General features: G+C 41.3%; 1 protein-coding gene across 5 annotated transcripts in view; it reads right to left on the bottom strand.

The window, feature by feature from the left end:
• The window catches only part of ppip5k1b (diphosphoinositol pentakisphosphate kinase 1b), a 59,450-nt gene extending 39,742 nt beyond the window's left edge, over positions 1–19,708 (bottom strand). For all 5 annotated transcript variants that reach the window (XM_078282835.1, XM_078282836.1, XM_078282837.1 and 2 more), the window contains exons 1-9: positions 19,606–19,708; positions 9,718–10,351; positions 6,378–6,573; positions 4,471–4,561; positions 4,256–4,341; positions 3,220–3,374; positions 2,816–2,917; positions 2,458–2,619; positions 678–799 (exon numbers count right to left, since the gene is read on the bottom strand). In XM_078282835.1, coding sequence (XP_078138961.1) covers positions 678–799; positions 2,458–2,619; positions 2,816–2,917; positions 3,220–3,374; positions 4,256–4,341; positions 4,471–4,561; positions 6,378–6,573; positions 9,718–9,906 — 1,103 coding nt within the window. In that variant the 5' untranslated portion in view covers positions 9,907–10,351; positions 19,606–19,708. The remainder of the gene's footprint in view (positions 1–677; positions 800–2,457; positions 2,620–2,815; positions 2,918–3,219; positions 3,375–4,255; positions 4,342–4,470; positions 4,562–6,377; positions 6,574–9,717; positions 10,352–19,605) is intronic.
• Positions 19,709–19,939: the final 231 nt, after the last annotated feature.

Here is a 19,939-nt window from a genome sequence, read left to right as displayed (position 1 = left end):
ACAGGGAAGCCACATCTCAGTTTCCTTCCACTTTCTATCTGTAAAATTTATGAGACTTTAGCCGTAAAGATTGAGTTACTCTGTCTGGAAGGAGAGGTGATAAATCAGGAGCTAATTGAGATGTAAAGCTGACAACTGTATCCTCTGAGCTGTCCAGTGCTGCAATGAATAAATTACAACTTGACTACTTCAAGACGATCTCAACTTCCAAACCACAGCAGAAAAAGACCAGGAAAGCCAGAGACTGCAGTTATTACAGACAACAAAAAAATAACAGGTTCTTTATCACAATAAGCAAATTCTGCTCTCCTCTCTTGTCCAATAGGAAAGCCTTTAAATCAGTGTAATATATGAACATGTTTATCTCAGCTGTGGTCTGATATTTCAATATAATTCTGTTTAACTTATCAGAATATGACATTACTGTTAACTAAATGAGGGTTTTGGTTTGGCAAGCTTCTGGTGTTCATTATTTTGATAATTTGCTATTGCATCTAACTAGTTGATTTTTAACTGTTTTGGCTGTTTGTATGCTTGTGGTCTCAAGCAAAATTTCCAATATGTTTGTAATTATGTAATGCAATTAATTATATTCTAATATTCTATTCGATGTAATCTATTGCATACAGTAGGAAAGTAGTTATTAGTCGGTCAGTCAGTGTTTAAATGACACCTACCCCAGGACTTTGGCACAGTCGTCGTAGTACTTCATGGAGTTTTTGACAAAGCTGAAGCCGTTGACGTCGCAGACGAAGGAGTGGCCGTTGGCTCTGAGCAGGTCGAACCCACACACTGTTTGCTAGAATGAGACATGGAACTGGGTTACAGTGATTTTAGAGATGCTAAGAGGCGTTGTTAGTCATGATGCAAAGCAGAGATCACTGTAAATCATGGCCTCGAGTGGCTTCTAGCTTTTATAAAACAGCAGTAACACACCAACATGCTTAAACTGTCTCTGTGATGTAGATAGCTGTGTGAAACCGATTAAAATCACACACTGAAGAAGGCTTTGGCCGAAACATTTGTGTATTTATTCCCCTGGCGGTGCCTAAACTCATTAAAGAGCACAAGAAGACATCTTTGCATGGGCATTGTTTTGAGCGTGGGTCCCTCTTTTTTTTTACCTTTTTGTGATAAAAAAAAAAAAAAAAAGAAAACAAAATGTTCAAGAAATCCTCTATTTCTTTATCAGTAAAAATTAAATGTTATTTTTCTGCTGAACATTATACAGTAGGTCTTGAACAGAACAGGTCTTGAAAAAGGGTTGCTAAGCGACACATAAGTAGCGTAACAAGTAGTGATTTCAAATGTTAGCACATTAATATTTATATTAATCATTATACAGTCACAGGTGTGTGTTCATCTGGTAATTCACAGACAGCTCTGAACACGACTCTATCAACTCAACTATCTGTTTTATAATCATCATTTGCCATCTGGGCCCCTAAACTTTGGAACAACCTGCCTGTGGGAATATAATACAAAAACTCTGTAATCTTTTAAGACACTAATGAAAATTCATTTATGAACTTATAAATTAACAGATTGTTGTGCTCATTATGCTGTAGCAGTCTTGTTAATTTGTTTGTTGGGAGTCCAGTGTGGTTTCTGAATTTCGCTGAGTCGACCAAAACGAGCTGTGGGTGTTAATGGTGTCAGCAACACAAATCCTCCATCCTCCCTAACAGTTGAATGTTTGCCGATTACAGCACTTTGTAACATTGGTAAGAACAGTGTGATACAAATAGTAGTAGTAGTAGTAGTATTAATAAACACAAAATACCTCTGGCAGCTCCCATTCACCTACTACTTTTGTATGAGGAAAAGGTTTGTTTACTTTGCAATGCAGACAAAAAGAGCATCAAAGGTTTGATCCACATTTGGAGTTCAGTCAGTGGCTTTGTTTACATTCAAGACTTTTTTTTCCCACTCTACAACTGGTTTAGTGAGCTAATAATACAACTTCTGACTGCATGTAACAGTTAAGCATGAGTTGAAGCTGTAAATACTATTTGTTTGTTTATATTGTTTGTAAACATATGAGGAGATGAGCATGTATTTTGATTTACAGTGAGATCTTTTGTCAGGACGCACAGTGTGAATGTGTTTGGTGCCGATATGCCTCTGCACCAATATAATCAACACAAATTCCTGTAAATCTGTAGAATTTACAATAACACTGACACAAATGAAAACAAATTATAGGACTTTTTTAAAGCATAGGCGATAACTTAGGTGATGATACAAAATGATAACACATTTACAAACTGGATCCTCAACATTTTAAAGAGATTGAATGATAAACTTGAGGTATGTGCTTTTGGAAATGCGTTATTAACTCTTTATTTACAGTGAGATCTATCACATTTAGAGTGATGTCCAATAGTGTCCAATAGTGGATGTGATCATAGAAGGGTTTTCTGATTGGCTTGAACTAAAGATTGAACCAAAGATTACCTTGAAGGCCAGGCAGACCTTGCGGGCCACCAGTTTCTCCATGGCAGTGAGCATGACGGGGTAGCGGATCTCCTTCCCCTCGCTGTCCCTCTCCACCTTCCCGTCCAGCGCTGGAGACTTCCGGGCCTCGGCGTGGGCGTAGTCTGGACCCACCGTGTAAACCTGGGGTCACCAGAACCGCCAACACACACATACAGAGACAGGCAGAAGACACACACACACACACAAATGTCTCAGAACAGATGATGGTGATTTGTGAATTTGGGGGACTGGAGAACTGCATGATTCATCAGCATGGGCCACTGGTGCCAAAATGTATTCAAGGTATACACTTCTACCAATTGAACATCCACGGTACCTTGACATCGGTACCGTCTGTGGGCATGAACTCCTCATAGATGTAGGATCCAGTCTTACGTACGCTGCTTTCTGGGGAGTACACACTGCTGCGACTCCCTATCTACAGCAAGGAGACAGAGAAACAGGAAGAAAGAGAATTCAAAGGCACTTGCAACCAAACCTTACATTACCTTATCACCCAATCCTGTAGCCCTGGATGGGGTTTCCTACATAGTATTTTGTGTCACCGATGTGCCTCTGACTATAGGCTATCTTTACAAAAAGGTCACAGGCTCAGTCCCTGCAGCAGCCATGTGTCCTGTCACTCTGAACCCTTACTTTCTCCCTCATTGGAATTTGCTCTGGATCTAAGCCTCAGCCAAAATGTTGCCCCCCCCCAGAGTTTTGTTTTAGGAAACTTACCTTTCTGAAGAGCCTCTGGCTGCCGCCTCCAGCTGAGGTGGGGTAGTAGATGTAGACGTTGTGGTCCTCTGCACACACGGGTTTCTCCACAAAGGGTTTGGGGAACACCTCTCCGTTCACCTCCACATGGTCCTCCCCCTCCACCAGGTTACACTCTGCAGCGGCACAACGACTTTGGTTTTCATTTTGTTGGGGAATTAGAAAATCTTTCAAAACAGACATTAAACCAAAAAAGTCAATTACTTATTTCCACTGAGAGGTTTGGTCTTAAAAGCAACACATTTATTAATGAAAGGGGCAATGGAAAAATAAGTTTGTATTTTGTATGAATGAATGAATCTGAGGATTTGGGCCACTGACCTACTGGTCACTAGCCTTCTCTAACTTTTATGCTGCATTCACACTATGGCCTAAAATAAGCCAAGCCAGTTGGCATCGTGGGATGTTGGCAAATTGCCATTCGATATGCACTGATGTGATAAAAAACGGTCCATTAAATAGCATTGTGTGACTTATCATATTTACTTTGATTTTGCATACATTATTAAATATGATTTTTTTCTCTCTCAGACTCCAAAATGGACAGAAGAATCTCTCCTGTTTATTCACAATTTTATCTGCATAGAAGAGGAGACGAGAAGAGCAGGTGGACAAACATACAGGGCTACATCCGTTTGGTTTTTCCATTTGACTTTTCAACATTTGCTTTGTTTTCCCCCGCCACAGCAGAGCAAAGTTGGGAAAGTTAGACTTCTGTTGCCAAGCTTTATCTGCAGGCGGTAGGTGGCAGTTTCCGGCAGTGCTGGCAGAGTCTCGTATTGAAAACAATGAACATCCGGTTTGCCAGTTTACCACATACTGCCACAGTGTGAATGCAGCATTAGATTATCGCTGCCCTGCATGGTCCCATAAGCCGTACACCCAACATCTAATACATTATCCATAGAAATTAAGTCTTTATTCAAGTTTATTTACATAAGGCAGTGGGGTTCATGCATCCAACTCTTTCAACAAAAAATGAAGAATCCGTCCTGACCTTCAGGATTGTCAGGGTCCCGGTTCAACACGCCGTAACGAGGTAGGTCAATACCCTCTTCCTGTAGGATGCGGTACACTTCCCTCCTGGCAGGAAATCAGACACCCGTTCAGATAACCTCCAAGACAGAGACTGAGACGGTGTATGTGTGTATGTTAATGTGCGTGGTTGTGATGTGTCGGTGTGTGTGAGTGTGTTAACTGCTCATACTGTACCTGTCCTGTATGAAATACTGCATGTTGAGGTCATTGATGAGCAGTGGGTTTCTCAGCTTGGCGTACTCCACAGCTTTGTCCAGAGGGAAACCTGACAAGTATCACATGAAGGTAATGAGCACGTATATTCATCAGACCAGGGTCAAACAACATTTACAAATAACTAAGTAATAATGTGCAACATTTTCATATAAATGTCAGTTTTAGTACTCTCTATCACCGCTTTTACATTTGTACTTCTACTGACTCAGGTAGTCTTTAGGAAAAGTCCTATACAAATACAGTTATTATTAGTAGTATAATTAGTGGTATTAGCAGTATTAGTAGTGGCATTGTCACATGTGTTTTTCATGCAGGAAAGGATTATAGCATTATGGCAGAAAGCCACACTGCTTATCCAGGTAATTCAAAAGCAGACTCCTGCATTAGTTTAAGTATAGTATGTCTATCAAAAGGCTTTATCAATAAATAAATAGACATGTACAGCACTATGGTAGGGAATTATTCAGTTTCCCACTTGCTAATCATAGTCTGGACCAGTATATTCCCATGGTCTGAGCGACACACCAAACTTCCCATTCCATTAAAAATAGAATGAAAAACAGTCCCATGTGACAAACTGTGACTCAAATACACAAATAGACAAATCACTCAGAGCGAGAGGGAAGAATTATATATGTGTGTGTGTGGGCCACAGTATCGTATATACTGTTGCGTTTAGTGTAAGTTAAAAAACTAAAACGTAAATGCCCATGCAGCACCATGTGTGGACAGCACTGCATAATTTGAGAGAGAAGGCTTGTATATTGTGAGGTGTGTTGAGTTTATTGATCTAATTCTGCCCTTGAAAAACCACACATGGTTAGCTGAGGAATTAAATTAATAACAAGCCTTAGACCGATTTCCATACTCCCACATTCACCGAGCCATTTCCACTGACAGGCGCCGGTCGCTGCCAGACAGCCTGGTGTGGCTGATGTGAGCCTGGCAACTCATCAAGAGAATGTAGAGCGGGTCCCTATCCCATCATGCAACAGTACATGAGAAGCCAGTCTGTGCTGTGACATAAGGAAGTAGTGTTCCCTAAAAACCAATAACCATCTCTGCCCTCCTCAGTGGCTGCGTTTACATGCACAGAGAATTACATTGTTAACCCAGTAACTCAAGTAACCTGGTTTTGTGCAGACACATGTAAACGTCATAACTGTTAGAATAACCCAGGAAAGGGGCGTCCTGGTGGTTCAGAGGTCTAAGGCACAGTGCAATGTGGCCACAACGTTCTGGGTTCGAGTCCGGCCTAGGATCTTTGTCGCATGTCGTCCTGTCTCTCTCTCCCCAATCCTTTCTGTCTCTCTTCACTATTAAACTATCTAATAAAAGGCAAAAATGCCAAAAAATAATCTAAAAAAAACCCCAAAACAATAACCCAGGTTAGCTTGTACTCAGATTATGAGAAAACCAGGTTAAGATGCCTGCCTTAGTCCGATATTAAACAACCAAACTCTGCACAAACTCAGACTCGCACAGCATTATGGGCACTTTTTCATGTCAACAAAAAACCATAGCAACGAGCAGTACTTACTATTACCATTGGGGTCATCATTTCTTTCCCCTGTAATAGAAGTAACCTAATATTGCTAAGTTGACGAGGGGAGAGATAGCTGGGGTGTGCAACTTTTCATACTTTTTTGCCAGTGGATCGTTCTATCTTTGGTCAGGAATATTCTGTTAGTTGCTCAGTCACAGGCTATCAAAGGTTCATGTAAACAACTTAACCCAGAAAAGATCTTTGATATCCCGTGAAGGATCGCCAGTAGTTGGGTTACTCCGTGCATGTAGACGTAGCCAGTGAAGCAACAAAACCCACTGTGCCACAGGATGCATTTAACCATGTAGACTGATTTTACCTTTGGAGTGGAAGGAGATGAGGCAGTCGCAGAGAGGCCAGTTCTCCACAGGCGCTTCCAGGATCACCTCCTCGGGGAAGATGACCACGTCGATGTAGTCAAACTTACACAGGCGCTCCAGAATCTGGGTCATGGGCTTGGATTTGGACTTCTTCATCATGGAGCAGATCCCGACTACGATCTGCCGCTCTGACGGCTGGGGGGTGGGGGGTGGGGGAGTGGAGAGGGTAAAAAAAACAAAAAAAAAACAATGTGTAAGTGAGATGACAGTGTACAGGGTGAGACGACATGAAGAGAGGCTGACAGCAGGCTGGCCCTGTGCTTAATAACTTCCCATTAGCATAATAAACCATTAAGGCAATCAGCTAATTTGCAGCTAATAGCGTCATAATCCTGTTGACATAATAGCTTTCCAATTAATGTAACAAAATTTACCTACCATTAATTTAAGAACTTTTTTTCCCTTGTTAACGTAGTAATTATTACATAAATGGGTTTTATTACATTAACAAGAAGGGTGAAATTATTTAAATATAATTAATTTACAATGATCAATAAGAACCATAAAAAAACTTTCTGCTTATTGTAATAAAACCCAACAATGTAATAATTATTACGTTAACAGATGAAAAAAACATTACTTTATGGGTAGGTAATTTTATCACAATTATATTATCAAAAAATATATTATCACATAATATAATAATGGGAAATGCATTACGTTAACAGGATTATTACACTATTAACTGCACAGTTATTGCATAAATGGGTTCTTACGTTAATGGGAAGTTCCTACTTAAGCAGATGTACCATGTTGTAGCCATGTGTCCTTTTTACTAATTTTAAGTCAATCTGGATAACAGCATCAGCTAAATAACAAAATGTAAATGTAAAAAATAACAAAGAGAGATACAGAGATAAAGAAAGACAGGAAGTGAGAGCGAGCAAGCGAGCGCCTCCGTTCAGGGAAGATAATCTTTGGTAGCATAAAGTCTTTTTATAGTAGCACTACCACACATGACAGACCAGAAGCCTCACAGTTGTTTATCTATTGCATTGTTCTCACGCCAGCCTCTGTAAATCCCCGTCTTCATCTCTTTTTCCACTCTCCCCAACTCCAAATACAACTTTCCTCTTCTGAGTGTTTCCAGTCCCATTCATTTTCTAATGACCTAAAATGACCAACAGTCTGTCTTCCATGTTTCAAAACTAAATCTGTTTTGAATCTGTGTGAATGTTTAATTCACAGTAACACTGTACACAGGCTCTGGTTCATAAGTGTGTCTGGTTTATAACACATTCATAATATCTGAACCAGAGCTTCATCGCAGCTACATGGCACATTCATAAATAAAGATCTAATCCCTATGCCAAAGTAGACTTCAACACAACAAGTAGGCCTAACACTTGTGCTGAAATATTTGTGAATACAAGCCAATGCTGATATTAAGCTGGTGAAGAAATTTAGACAAATATTAACTGATAATATCAGTGTCGTGATCAGGGCAGGAAACATTTTTTTTCATCAGCCAGCCACACTGGTTAATGAATTCCAGAATTCACCAGCTACTTTTACTATTTTAGCAGATTTTAGCTATTTTAGGATAGACCTCTCAACGTCTGGTTACTTGCCAATATGGCTGGTAAAACAGACAAACTTCCAAGCTACAAAATTTACCAATATTTGGCTGGTGGCAATTTCCCACCAAGCTCCTGACATTAGTCCCTTGTGCATAAAGATGCTGCCTCCTGACCTGCAATCATACAACTAATCAAAACCACAACTACTTTGCGAGTTAGTCAGACCCACAACTCTAATAACAACAACAACCCCTAATATATTTGTCAGGGTGACCTAAGTAGTTAGCGAGTTCATCCTTCCACCAGATCGCCTGTCAGCAATGAACCGCCCTGCTGAAGTGTCCTTGAGCAAAACACTGAATCCCTACCAGCTGCAGGGGGCGCTGTTCTGTAGGGGGGCGAGTGAAGAGAGAACTGCAATATGCAATGAACAGTGGAAGGGAATATACCATTTTGTAAGGCATTCCACAGCAAAAAAAAGATATAAAAATGAATTATGTGAGTGTAATTTGCATTAGGAAATGCAGTCCAAAAAGCAGTCAAATATTTGTACATCAACTGCCGAGCCTTTGGGAGACGAGCAATGATGTCAAAGCACGAAACCACCATCTTTTAACACCTGAATCAATAAGACTCCACCTCTTTATACACCTGCATACTAAGAAATGTTGTATTCCACCTCTTGATACACCTGGATTAGGGCTGGGCGATTAATCGAATTTTATTTTCGATTACGATTTTGGCTTCCCACGATTATGAAAACAAGAAAATCGAGATAAAACGATTTTTGTGCCTCATTCCGTTTAGCAATGTTGCTCTCGTTTTGTCTTGTGTTGTAAATCCAGCGCACCCCTTTCCTCCGCAACGGTGCGCTCCGCTCCGCCCCTCCTCCAAAGTCCAAACATGCTGTGGTATAGTTTCAGCTGGAGTCGGTAACAGAGAGCCGGCCGGCGCGTTTCTCCGTTTATTTTTAAACCTTCCTTGGTAGAAGATGACAGAAAGAGAGCCGTTGGTCGACAGGAAAGGTAAAAAAAAAAAAATCATTGGTGTGGAAACACTGTACAGACCCACGGTGCGTGTTCAATTGCACTGAAGCACTGCGACATGGTTAAATTACCAAATTCCACTAACGTTACTTAAATACCACGAGGTAACGTTAAAGTCACCTACCGTTTAAGTCTGTATGGCAGCGAAGACAAGTTACTGTCTACAAATCCCCATTACTGACTGTGGTATGTTAAGTTTCACTTTTGTTTTCACACCGCGAGACCCCAAATTACAGACGTGATGTGATGCGACATCAGTCAGTCAGGTGCCTCTGTTACCTGACTAAGTGACTGACTGAAAGAATATAGAGATATAGTTTACCAATATGTTGAATATTTTGCAGTAGGTTGTGACAGTGCACTACAACATAGTCGGTGTTATTTATTTTTTATATATTATTTATTTTAGTTATTTATTTATCTCATTTTTTTTACTTTTATTTATTTGCATTTATTTCTTTGTTTTTCAGTTCAATTATATTTAAAGTTCAAAGAAATCCAATGGGTTTTTTTTAAAAGTTCAATAAATGCATGATGTTCCCAAAGTCAATGAGTAATCGTGTTAAATAATCGTGATCTCAATATCAATCAAAATAATCGTGATTATGATTTTTGCCATAATCGTGCAGCCCTAACCTGGATACTAGTAAATGTTTCACTGCAACTTTTTATACACCTGAACCAATGGGCTACACGGTAGACACTCTACCTACCGACTCATCCTCGTCATCCTCCATTTCCCCTTCTCCTCGAAACACCTCGTTCTTCACGCCTGCCTCCATTCGGCCCGTGTGCTGCTCGTCATCTTCGCTGCCAACCACAAACAGAGGAGCGTCTCTGTGGCCCCGCCCCTGTCCTGCTCCTCCTCCTCCTCCTCCTCCTCCAGCGCACGCCTGGGACATCACAAAACCCTCTGTAACATGGCTGCTCCGAGTGGCTCCGCCCAGCAGGGGTCGTGTGAGATGAGAGGGAGACGGTGATAACGGCAGCTAAACAGGAAGAAACCCAGTCGACTGTGTGACACCGTGGCGGGATGACTGACACCTGAGAGCCTGGCGATACAGTGTGCGTCTGGCAGCGTTTCTGGGCTGGCTGATAACGGCTACACGTGGCTAAGCGTGTGGGCGTGTGTGTGCTGAGGTAGTAGACAGGTGAGGATGTCCTGAGAGGTAGAATAGGGAGTGTGTGTTGAGGTAGACGGTCAGGATCCTGGTAGGTGAGGCTTGGGTGAATCTCCCTGTCAGGAGAGAGGCGGTCTGGGTCTGGGAGCGAACATGGCCCGGGTCGAGCGAAGCTTCTCTTCAGAGGAAACCTCACGATCAATCTGTGCACACCATTATTCCTGCCCTAGGAGGGGAAAAAACACACAAAAGACAAATACTGTTACAATTAGGGCTGCAACTAACAATTATTTTCATTATTGATCAATCTATTGATTATGTTTTTGATTAATCAATTAATGATTTAGTCTGTAAAATGTCAAAAATAATGACAAATGCCCATCACAAGTTACAAGAGCCCAGAGTGATTCTTAAAACTGCTGACTTTGACCAGCAGCAAAAAAACAAAACAAAAAAAATAAAGTATTCATTTTATAATGATATGAAATATAGAAAAGCAGCAAATCATAGCTTTTGTGATGCTCTAACCAGCAAATATTTTGTATTTTTACTTGATAACTGACTAAAACAATTAATCAATTATCAAAATTATAATCTATCAATTTTCTGGCGATCGACTAAAAGATTCATCGACTAATCATTTCACCACAGGTTACAATTAAATTCCAATTGGTTGATCACAGCAACTGTGCCAATTAAGAATTGAATGGAGCACTACTATGATACTCACAAACGAGTAATACTTAACAACTTAAGCAACAGTTGCCAGTTGATAAATGCACTGCCGAATAGTACCAAGCATTTATAGCCAAGCCAACTTGAATCAACAAATCCAAGCCTGAATAACTGCATTACAGGTTGGTACGGTGTTGCCACATCTACCATTTGTGAAATAAACCTCAGGGTTGTAACACCAACGTCACAATATCAGATAAACTTTATTGATCCCCGAGGGGACACTAGGTCATTGCAGCAGTAAAGAAAAGATTCAAGATAAAAATACTAAAGATTAAAGGTAGGCTACGTCTTTATCATGCTATTGGCTGGAAAGAATTCTTGCTATGTTGACCACTGACAGATTTACAGATATTGTCAGTTTACACATTTACAAGTGTATAGTCCAGTGTAAGAGCATATATGCAGGGTGTGCAAATGTGTATCATTAGATATTTACATTATCAGATGTACAGAGCAAATGAGCATATTAGTCATTCACATTAACTGTTTTAAAGATGTAAGTATCAGATGTTCAGAAATGTGTCAAAATATGGGTTAACATCCAAAGCATGAACACACACATCCAAACACCCTCCCCATTTCCTACTAGAGCTGAACAATTAATCGGGAAAAAAAAACGAAATTGCAATATGAACTTCTGCAATTTCCAAATCGCAGAGGCTGCAATTAGGCCTAATTGCTTAAGAGAGAGAGGCGTCCAAACTGGATTTCTAAATAAGGTGTTTAAGAGCTGCGGGTAATCTTTGGTCCATGAATCAAGTACAATATTGGTGAAAACCTTTCATCATACTCAAATTCAGTAAATCCTGCACACTGACCAATTTTATATTAGCAAAATCACTTCTCTTTCAACAATTTAAAGTTCTAAAAAAATTTGATGACAAGAAAAAAGTGATGATATGAATTGCAGTTTAAATCGCAATTGCAATATCCTGTCAAATAATCGCAATTAGATTTTTTGTCAGTATCTTTCAGCCCTAATTCCTACTTGCCCATTTTTTGGAAGGGTGGAAAGGCCTTCAGATTTTATATCACGTGACAATAGACCTCAAATTCAACTGTGTTTAGCTGGGTGGCAGCTCCTCTAGCTGGGATGACCCACCCTGCCTGTTCAGTGGAAGGTGAAACACTGAGATGTTCAGTGCTTCACCTAACCAGTTCAGTGTTTAACCCTAACACACTCCCCCACCCACCCACCCACCCACACACACACACACACACACACACACACACCAAACCAAAGCCTTATCTAGGCAGGTGTCAGAGCGTCAGCCAGTAACGCCGTCTCCTCCATGTGAACCTGCCGCTGAGTCAGCACATCTCATCTGCTAAAGAGCCTGAGCTGCTGTTTGTGGTTGCCATGACTACAGGACCTGAAGAAGAGCCCGACTGTCGCTCTATTGTGTCCTGTATCTACATGGAGCTGGATCATATTACTCTGGTTTCCATGTTGCTGGCTATTGTGAGCCATTCACAAAACATCCTTGATGGAGGCCAATGTCTGGCTAAAATTACTAAAGCAAGTCATGTTTATCCTAACTACTAAATGCAGCTATGCATTATCCATAGTGCCGCTTAGCTGAGCATGTATGCTCTTTTTCAGCACCTGCTTCATATTCATACAGTTACATACATTCATACCATAACTGCCCAGTACAACCCAAGTCTTCAGCTGGTGGCTACTGGGAACTGTCAGTAGGACACACTGGATAATGTTGATATATTTTGGGGTTGTATGGTGTAAATTGTAATCTGTTTGTATTATATCAAATCATTGGAAGAACTTTCTATACCAGGAAGTGACGTCATTGATCATGGTTGATTGACTATTAATGGACACCTGTTTCTTCATGTACCAGATGCCTGATGAAGACTTGGAGTCGAAACCTTGTGCAACAGTTGAATAAATGTGGGAGCACTGGAAGCAGTGTGCGACGTTCTCCTTTTTTAATCCACACTGGGAACAACCCAGTACATCTGGTCTTTTACTGTTGGACACTGGGAACTGTCCAGTACAACCACAGTCTTCTACTATTGGCCACAATGAGCCACCCAGTACATCCAGTCTGCTACTGTTAGTCACTGAGCAGCTCAGCTGGAGCAGTTGGGAAGCATTACTCATTCACTTTCCCTGTTTCCCAGGTTTCCCCAGCCAGTCCAGGGATTCAAACCAACAGCCTCATGGTCACAGTCCCCATTCAACCTTTTAAGCAGCCTGACCCTGTGGAAAAAACCTTATTTTTTACAGTCTATGGAAAAAAACTCACTGATTGTGTGTTTGTTGGAATTTACTTCACAAGCCACTTCACAACATATTGATGCAACACAGATGCAACACAGAAGTTGCTTCTGCAATTGGTTTCCACTTCCCAGAATGTCTACAGAGAGGTTTGAGAAGTTGTTTGTTCTCACTGTTGTAACGACTCTGACATCAAGAGTGAGAGTTTTACTTTGCCCATCCTCTTAATGTGACTTCCCAGTAGCGGAGGCACTTTGTACATTGCTGCTATACTGAGTGTCCTGATTGAGATTTGTTGTTCAGTGAATTGTTTGAAAGAAATATTCCATAAAGGGTTCAAGTACACTTACAGTTCTACTTATTCTCCTAGTCAAGCCACATTTATTTAGAATGCACTTTTAACAGGTTCATCTCAAAGTGCTAGACAGAGAAAAAATCTCATGAATATAAATGAAACCAAGACACACTGAATAAACAAGGAAGAATAGGCATATCACATATTTGAAGCTGTGGAGCAAGAACCTGTTCATGCTTAGACACAAAGGATCAGAAAATAAATAACTGACTGCAGGAAAGGAAATGGTAAAGTGGGAGTTCAGATCATTTCTACAACTTCCACTACCAGTTTAGCATTTAAACTTAGTCTGTACTGCACATGCACATTAATTATGTTAAGACGTGGTCAAGAGTTTCTATATTTCAGCGTTATGAGTGGCCTCCATTCCTCAGGACTCATAAGCTTCTACTGTATTCATTATTTCTGTCGCGTGAGAAAAAGACTCAGAGGAGGATTTGGGAGAAGACAGATGCATCTAATCCCTAGATTTGTCTTGTGTTTATTAGTCGCTCAATTCCTTGGAAAGCAGAAGAACTTAGGATATGATTTAAAATAGGATATGACTAAACACTAGGCGGCAAAATCATAATACCCAGTGAGGCAATATCTGCAATACATGCTGATGCTGTGTAATCAGGAGCGATGTTTCCCTTAGCAAAAGTGAAGCCATTTGTTTAACTTTAAACAACAGCAAATTTGCCCCCAAACATTTGCAAGCCTTGTGCTTATGGTAACAATATAGTGGGTGTGTGCGGTAACTACCTGTCTTGTGAAGTCTGTGGGATATCTGATCTGATCCCACACAATAAAGAAACAAAAAGTAGTCTAGCTATGAGGTAATGCTTATGTCACTCCCTCTCGACTGAGCCAAAACCCAGCAGCGAGGGGCGTGAAATGTAGCCAAAGCAAAAGAAGAAACTTGCTACTGTAGTATGTCCACACACAGCTTAGGCAGTGCCAGAACTGGTTCCTGTGTGGCCTTTCCACCCCCACCCGCCTGCAAACAGCTGACTTCAGGGGAAAAAAGACTCCAGAAACAGATAGGCAGATCGTATCGCCTCTCACAGAGGGCCCACAGGCCAACGCTGCAGTCCACACAGGCTTTGAATGACTGTGGGACCAAATTTAAAATCACTTCCACTCTCACATACAGCGCAGATTCTTTCATATGCATTGTTAAAGCGGCGGTTAAACGTCCTGGCAGGAGAGCAGACGCATGCTTCCTGTGTACCGGAGCTCCTGCCAGGCCATATCTCAACCGAATCTCACGTGTGACCCAGCCTAACCTTGGCACCCAGAAATAGCCGTGTCCTCCTCTGCCGGGGGCGAGACGGGAATGGAGGGAGTCGCGAGGGGGGCGGAGCCTGGGCGGGGGTGAGAAGGTGTCGGGTACCCAAAGATAACTCATCACCGCTAACCTCCGAGGCGCTGACAGGCCACACTAAACAAAGAGGAAGCCCGCCTCGCTGGCCTGGGGGTCGGGGAACACTAACAGAGATAAACAAACTCGTAAATAAATAGCTATAACAACTGTGTGAAGAAGATAGTCTGTGCCGCCGCGCTCGAAGGAGCCGCTGAGGTTATTTGGCCTTAACTATGCCAAGGACGTAACCTTTACTGTGAAGTGCTGGCAAGATAAGCAACTTTAGTGGCTGCCTTTTCATCTTTCTTCTTAATAAGTGGGAAATGTTGCATGATGGGTAGAAGCACCGGCATGCAAACGCTTTACACGAGCGGTGCCATGGAGGGCCGGGAGTGTGCCGGTGTTCACTCCAACCAAAGACTGAACCAGAAGATTTCTTTCAAGCAGGGAGCAACTAATTAGTGAAATCACCTGGTGTTGTGATTGGTTGGAAGGAAAACCTGCTTTACACCAAAGTATGGAATCAGTTCTCTGTTGACTGACAAGGACTTCAGTTTTTTTCTTATCTAGTCATTAAAGGTGCAATAAGTAAGTGTTTTACTTCCCCATAGCACAAAATGACCACAATATATCTGCCGTGGTAGGTGATAGTGTTGTTGATCAATACCAACTCAATGATTAGGCTACTTTGCCAAGTGCTGGGATTTCTGGCTTTCAAAAACTCACTTTCCAGCCCATACTCTTTGTTTTGGAAAAAACTCCCCCACCCCCCTCATCCTCGCAACTGCTCAAAGATGGACGGTGCTAAGAGCAACTGGCGTTGCAACATATTTTGTTTTCTGGCCAGAACATCTAATGACAAAGCAGTGTTTTTTTGCATCGTGATTCATTACCCTCTTCACTAGAAGTTTCTGTTGGATCTCAGCTCTAATTAGCTGGCTTACTCGTACCCTATTTGTGAAAGTGTGAGTTTTATATGTCTGTCCATTACAGGCCGCCACAAGCTGTGCCAGAGACTTAGCGGTGTTGTTCCAATACCTCGGACGCCGATAGAGGTCGATGAAAGTATTAAACTTCAATGTCCCTTTAAATGAGGACAAAACAAGGGAGACAGAGAGAGGAATGGACCAAATACTGTCTCCTCTCCGTCTCCACTGCCATCATGTCGTCCCCTTCCTTCAATAAAACTCAAACCCTCCGTCACCCATGAATAAATCAGGAGGCTGATTAAAAACATCCCCAGCTGTCACCCTCGGGCCCTCGACCGTGGATGAGTCACCTCCGTCATCGTGGCGGGGCGGGAGATCAACAGCACAGCTCCTATAAAAGGCTTTTAACCTTTGAGACTGTCTGCTACAGGAAGCCTGCCTCTTGTTTATGACTGGGGAGGAGCGGGTCATTAGCTCCTATTCACTATCGCCGTTTCCCTGATAAGATGGCAAATGAAAGCCATCTTGCTGCGCCGTGCAAATGGCAAGATAGTTTGCCTGTCAATTTAGGCTGCGTAATTTGTGAATGGAATGAATTAGATGAGAAAAAAACAAAGAACGCGCCAATACGAGGTGTTTGAGATTGAGGCCTTTATTGTGAAAGGAATTTAAAATGGACAATAAAGGTCATTGATGTTGCTTGGCCCAGTATCATAATCAGAATAAAGATTACACAGGACAATTGAGCAGCTTGTTATCTGAGGAGTCTCAAAGGCTGAATCATTAACAAAACTGTTAATCATTATATTCAATAAACCTTACTGCTGAAGTAGACAAGAGGGGGGTGCTAACATCACCCCCGAAAATATCACCCCGCAACAGTGATGTAATCTGGATACAATTACCAGTGGAATAGCAGTTATTGCCGCCTCTACAAGGTTAGAAATTCATTACGCACTGAGCACCTCGGAAATCAAGTTTGTTTCTGAATCCAAACTGTTGCCATTATAGAGAACAGAGACTGTAATAGCTTTGCCAGTGTATATGCCATGTAAAATTGGCCCATATTTCTACCTCATCAACACAAGCATTTATCACTCTGGGAGGGGTTGTGGGATTACTTTAGGGTTGCAAGATGATTTATGGAATGTGAAAAAAAAAAAAATGTTTCTAAGCTTCTGATAAATGACTTTATTTGGGAAGTATTAAACTTTTAGGCTTAAGATAAAATGAAACTTTAATGATCCACGTGGGGGAAACTGGGTTGTTGCAGCAACAAATAGTAATAAGATACAGCAGGAAAAAAGAATATGAACAGGAAAATTTTAATATAAACTAGGATACAGCAAATGGGGGGACTGACAATTTCAGCACCAGAACATGTTAAGTGGAATTTATGAATGAGAAAGTTTGGATTAAAGTGTTATTAGGTTCTGTAAATTAACAGCAGTAGTAGGACTTAGTGAGGCAAAGAAAGAATGTGTGCAGAATATGTACAATATGAAAAAATTTAAAATAATGTAACAACGACAAGGATATGAAAATCTGAAGAAAGCAGGTAAATGAATTTACAGTAAATATAATGTGCAAAATGTGCATGTTCACATTAACAAGTCTACAGTCCATACATGTGTACAGAAAGTGTCCTGGTGTGTAGTAAAACTATGCACCTTGGCAATATATTCACTTTAAAGAGGCAGACCACACATGTATAGAATGTGCTGATTTGGATATGCACATTATCTAGATGTCTACTTATCAAAACTTAGAGTGGAGGTACCACATGTAAAGAAAAATGCCAATAATTAAAGTACTAATCTGTGACATTTCCATATAAATAGATTTCTATTTATCTCTTCTCTATTGACGATCGATGTTACACAATAGTGATTCAACCTATACCCAGTTCATGAAAGCTTTTCCATTTGCTGCTCTAAACAGCATCTGGTAGCTCTTTCCTGGGAAAAATCCTCCCTCGCACAGGAAGTGATGCGTTTTTACGTTTCCGATTTGTTTGGAATAAACAGAAGAAGAACTGGGTAGTTAGCATGAGCAGCGATAGCCACCATGGCTGAACAGACAAAGAAAAGAGCGCCACCTACAGAAACTCAAACTTCAGTGACAGAAAATCCAAGGAAAAAGACGTCACAGTCCTGCCCACAATGGTTGATTGACAGGTGATTTCTGGGAAGTGCAGTGCAGAAACACCACAGAAATGAGCGCTTAGCACCAAAGATGTCACCAAATAATAATAATAAAAAAAGAATCTTGCGGATTACCACTAAAATCAAATGAAATGAGTCTGAAAATGCATTTCACTTGAGACAATGGGTTGAAAGGGGTCGCAGGACAAAAAAGTTGAGGACCCCTGCTCTGAATGAATGCTGACTGAACATAATTGCATTTGACATGACCTATAATGTTGACACAGTTGGCTGAACCACCTGCAGCTTGTAACCAGGCAGCTATACCGCTCCGCCACAGTACAGAGGGGGTTCAGACACTTGATCTATCCACAGCCAGTTGTCTTCTATACCAGACACCAGACAGACAGCGTCGAGGCTTTGAGATGAGGACCAAGCAGTGGTCTTCTTTCAAATCACTTCTTTAAAATCTCCTTTATAAACTTGCTTTTATGCAATTATCTTTCATTAATCGTTTTTTTTTTACTTCCCTTTTATGTAACATGCCTCGCTTTCATACTTGCTACCTTGCTTTCACTGCTTTTCCTGTTGATTTTATCTTGGTATTTGTGACTCCTTTTACTCCTAAAGCAGTTAAGTAGGCCAACTGCTTTTTGAAAAGTTCTGCATAAAGAAAGATTATTGTTGCTGTTATTATCATTACTATTATTGTATTTTTCTGTTAAACCCAGGATAGCATGGCACACACACAACTGTTGTATGTTTTTGCGGCATGTTTTAATTTCTTTTAGTGGAGTCCTTGTTGCATTACAGTTTTTATTGTGTTTTCTATTGTCTTCTGCAAAGTACTACCCTTTGTATCTTGTGTCCCTGTTTCTCTTAAAATAATGATAATACATAATAATATTACTTTGTCTTTTTTTCTTCCCTTTCCCCCAAATCCCCATCAAGAGGCATCACTGTAAACAGGAATTTGTTCTTAAGTAACTCGCCTGTTTAAATAAAGGTTAGATAAAATGCACATTCTGACATTGCCTTACAAAAGGAAACTACACTGTCAAAACTCATAGCATGACTCCAACTGGGCATAAAAGTGAGTCACTGAAGGAGGAATCAACACACTTTTTCCAGCCTCAACAGATTCTCTCTCTCTCTCTTACTCACACACACACACACACACACACACACACACACACAGTCACGCTGACAAGGGTTTGCTGAGAGATGATCAGCACGCTTCATTCACTGCACAGGCAGCAAGAGGCCAAAATCAGCTATAATCCTCTTCACAATTGATAAACCGGGTTTCTGATGAGACATTTATTGCTCTCCTAGTGTTAATAAACTGCAGAAAGTCACATTATATCTCTATGGCGGTACTTACAGGTGTCCGGCAGCCTGCTAAGACTCAACATGAAGCACCAACTTGGCTCTGAAGCCACTATAAAACCCCATTCAATGAGCCAGTAAACCGCCGGAGAGGTTTAGTCATAAACTATAACCGGCACGCCCATGCGAGAAGAATAAAAACCAGACAACAAACAGTAAAACAAAACACAAATCAGTGCGTCGGCCTACTCACTGAAAGCACTCCTCCTCAGAGAGTATATAAGCTGTTAAAACGAGGTAAAAGCTAGCTTGTCCTCGGCTCAACTGAAGCAACAATACCCAACTTTTCTATCACAGCCTGCCCGCCGGGAAGAAAAGAGTTAAATTCAACGGCTTCTTACCGGTGAAAACTGGAAGTCAGTCAGCTGTCAGCTTCACCTCGTCACCTTGCCTGGCTGAAGGAAGCTGCCTCGGTTACTTTTTTGTCACACACACACACACACAGTTGTTGTACACGCTAAAGTTCACGTCGGCCAGTGTTGTTGATAAGCTGGCTTCCTTCCTTTTCTTCGCCCCCCCTTCGCAGAAAGTTTCAACTGTTAAAAAGCGCGTCGTTACCGCCATCTAGCGGCAGAAACGGCGCGTGGCAGCACTGCAGGCTTCTCTTGCAGGGGGGAAAGTGGGAGTGATATGGGTGTTAAATTATTATATTTTTGGTGACTTACAGTGAGTCAG

This window comes from Centroberyx gerrardi, chromosome 4 (genome assembly GCF_048128805.1).
Source record: "Centroberyx gerrardi isolate f3 chromosome 4, fCenGer3.hap1.cur.20231027, whole genome shotgun sequence".
In the NCBI taxonomy this organism is placed as follows: Eukaryota; Metazoa; Chordata; class Actinopteri; order Beryciformes; family Berycidae; genus Centroberyx; species Centroberyx gerrardi.
The sequence above is the reverse complement of the archived record's forward strand: the minus strand, read 5'-3'. Positions and strand labels throughout refer to the sequence as shown.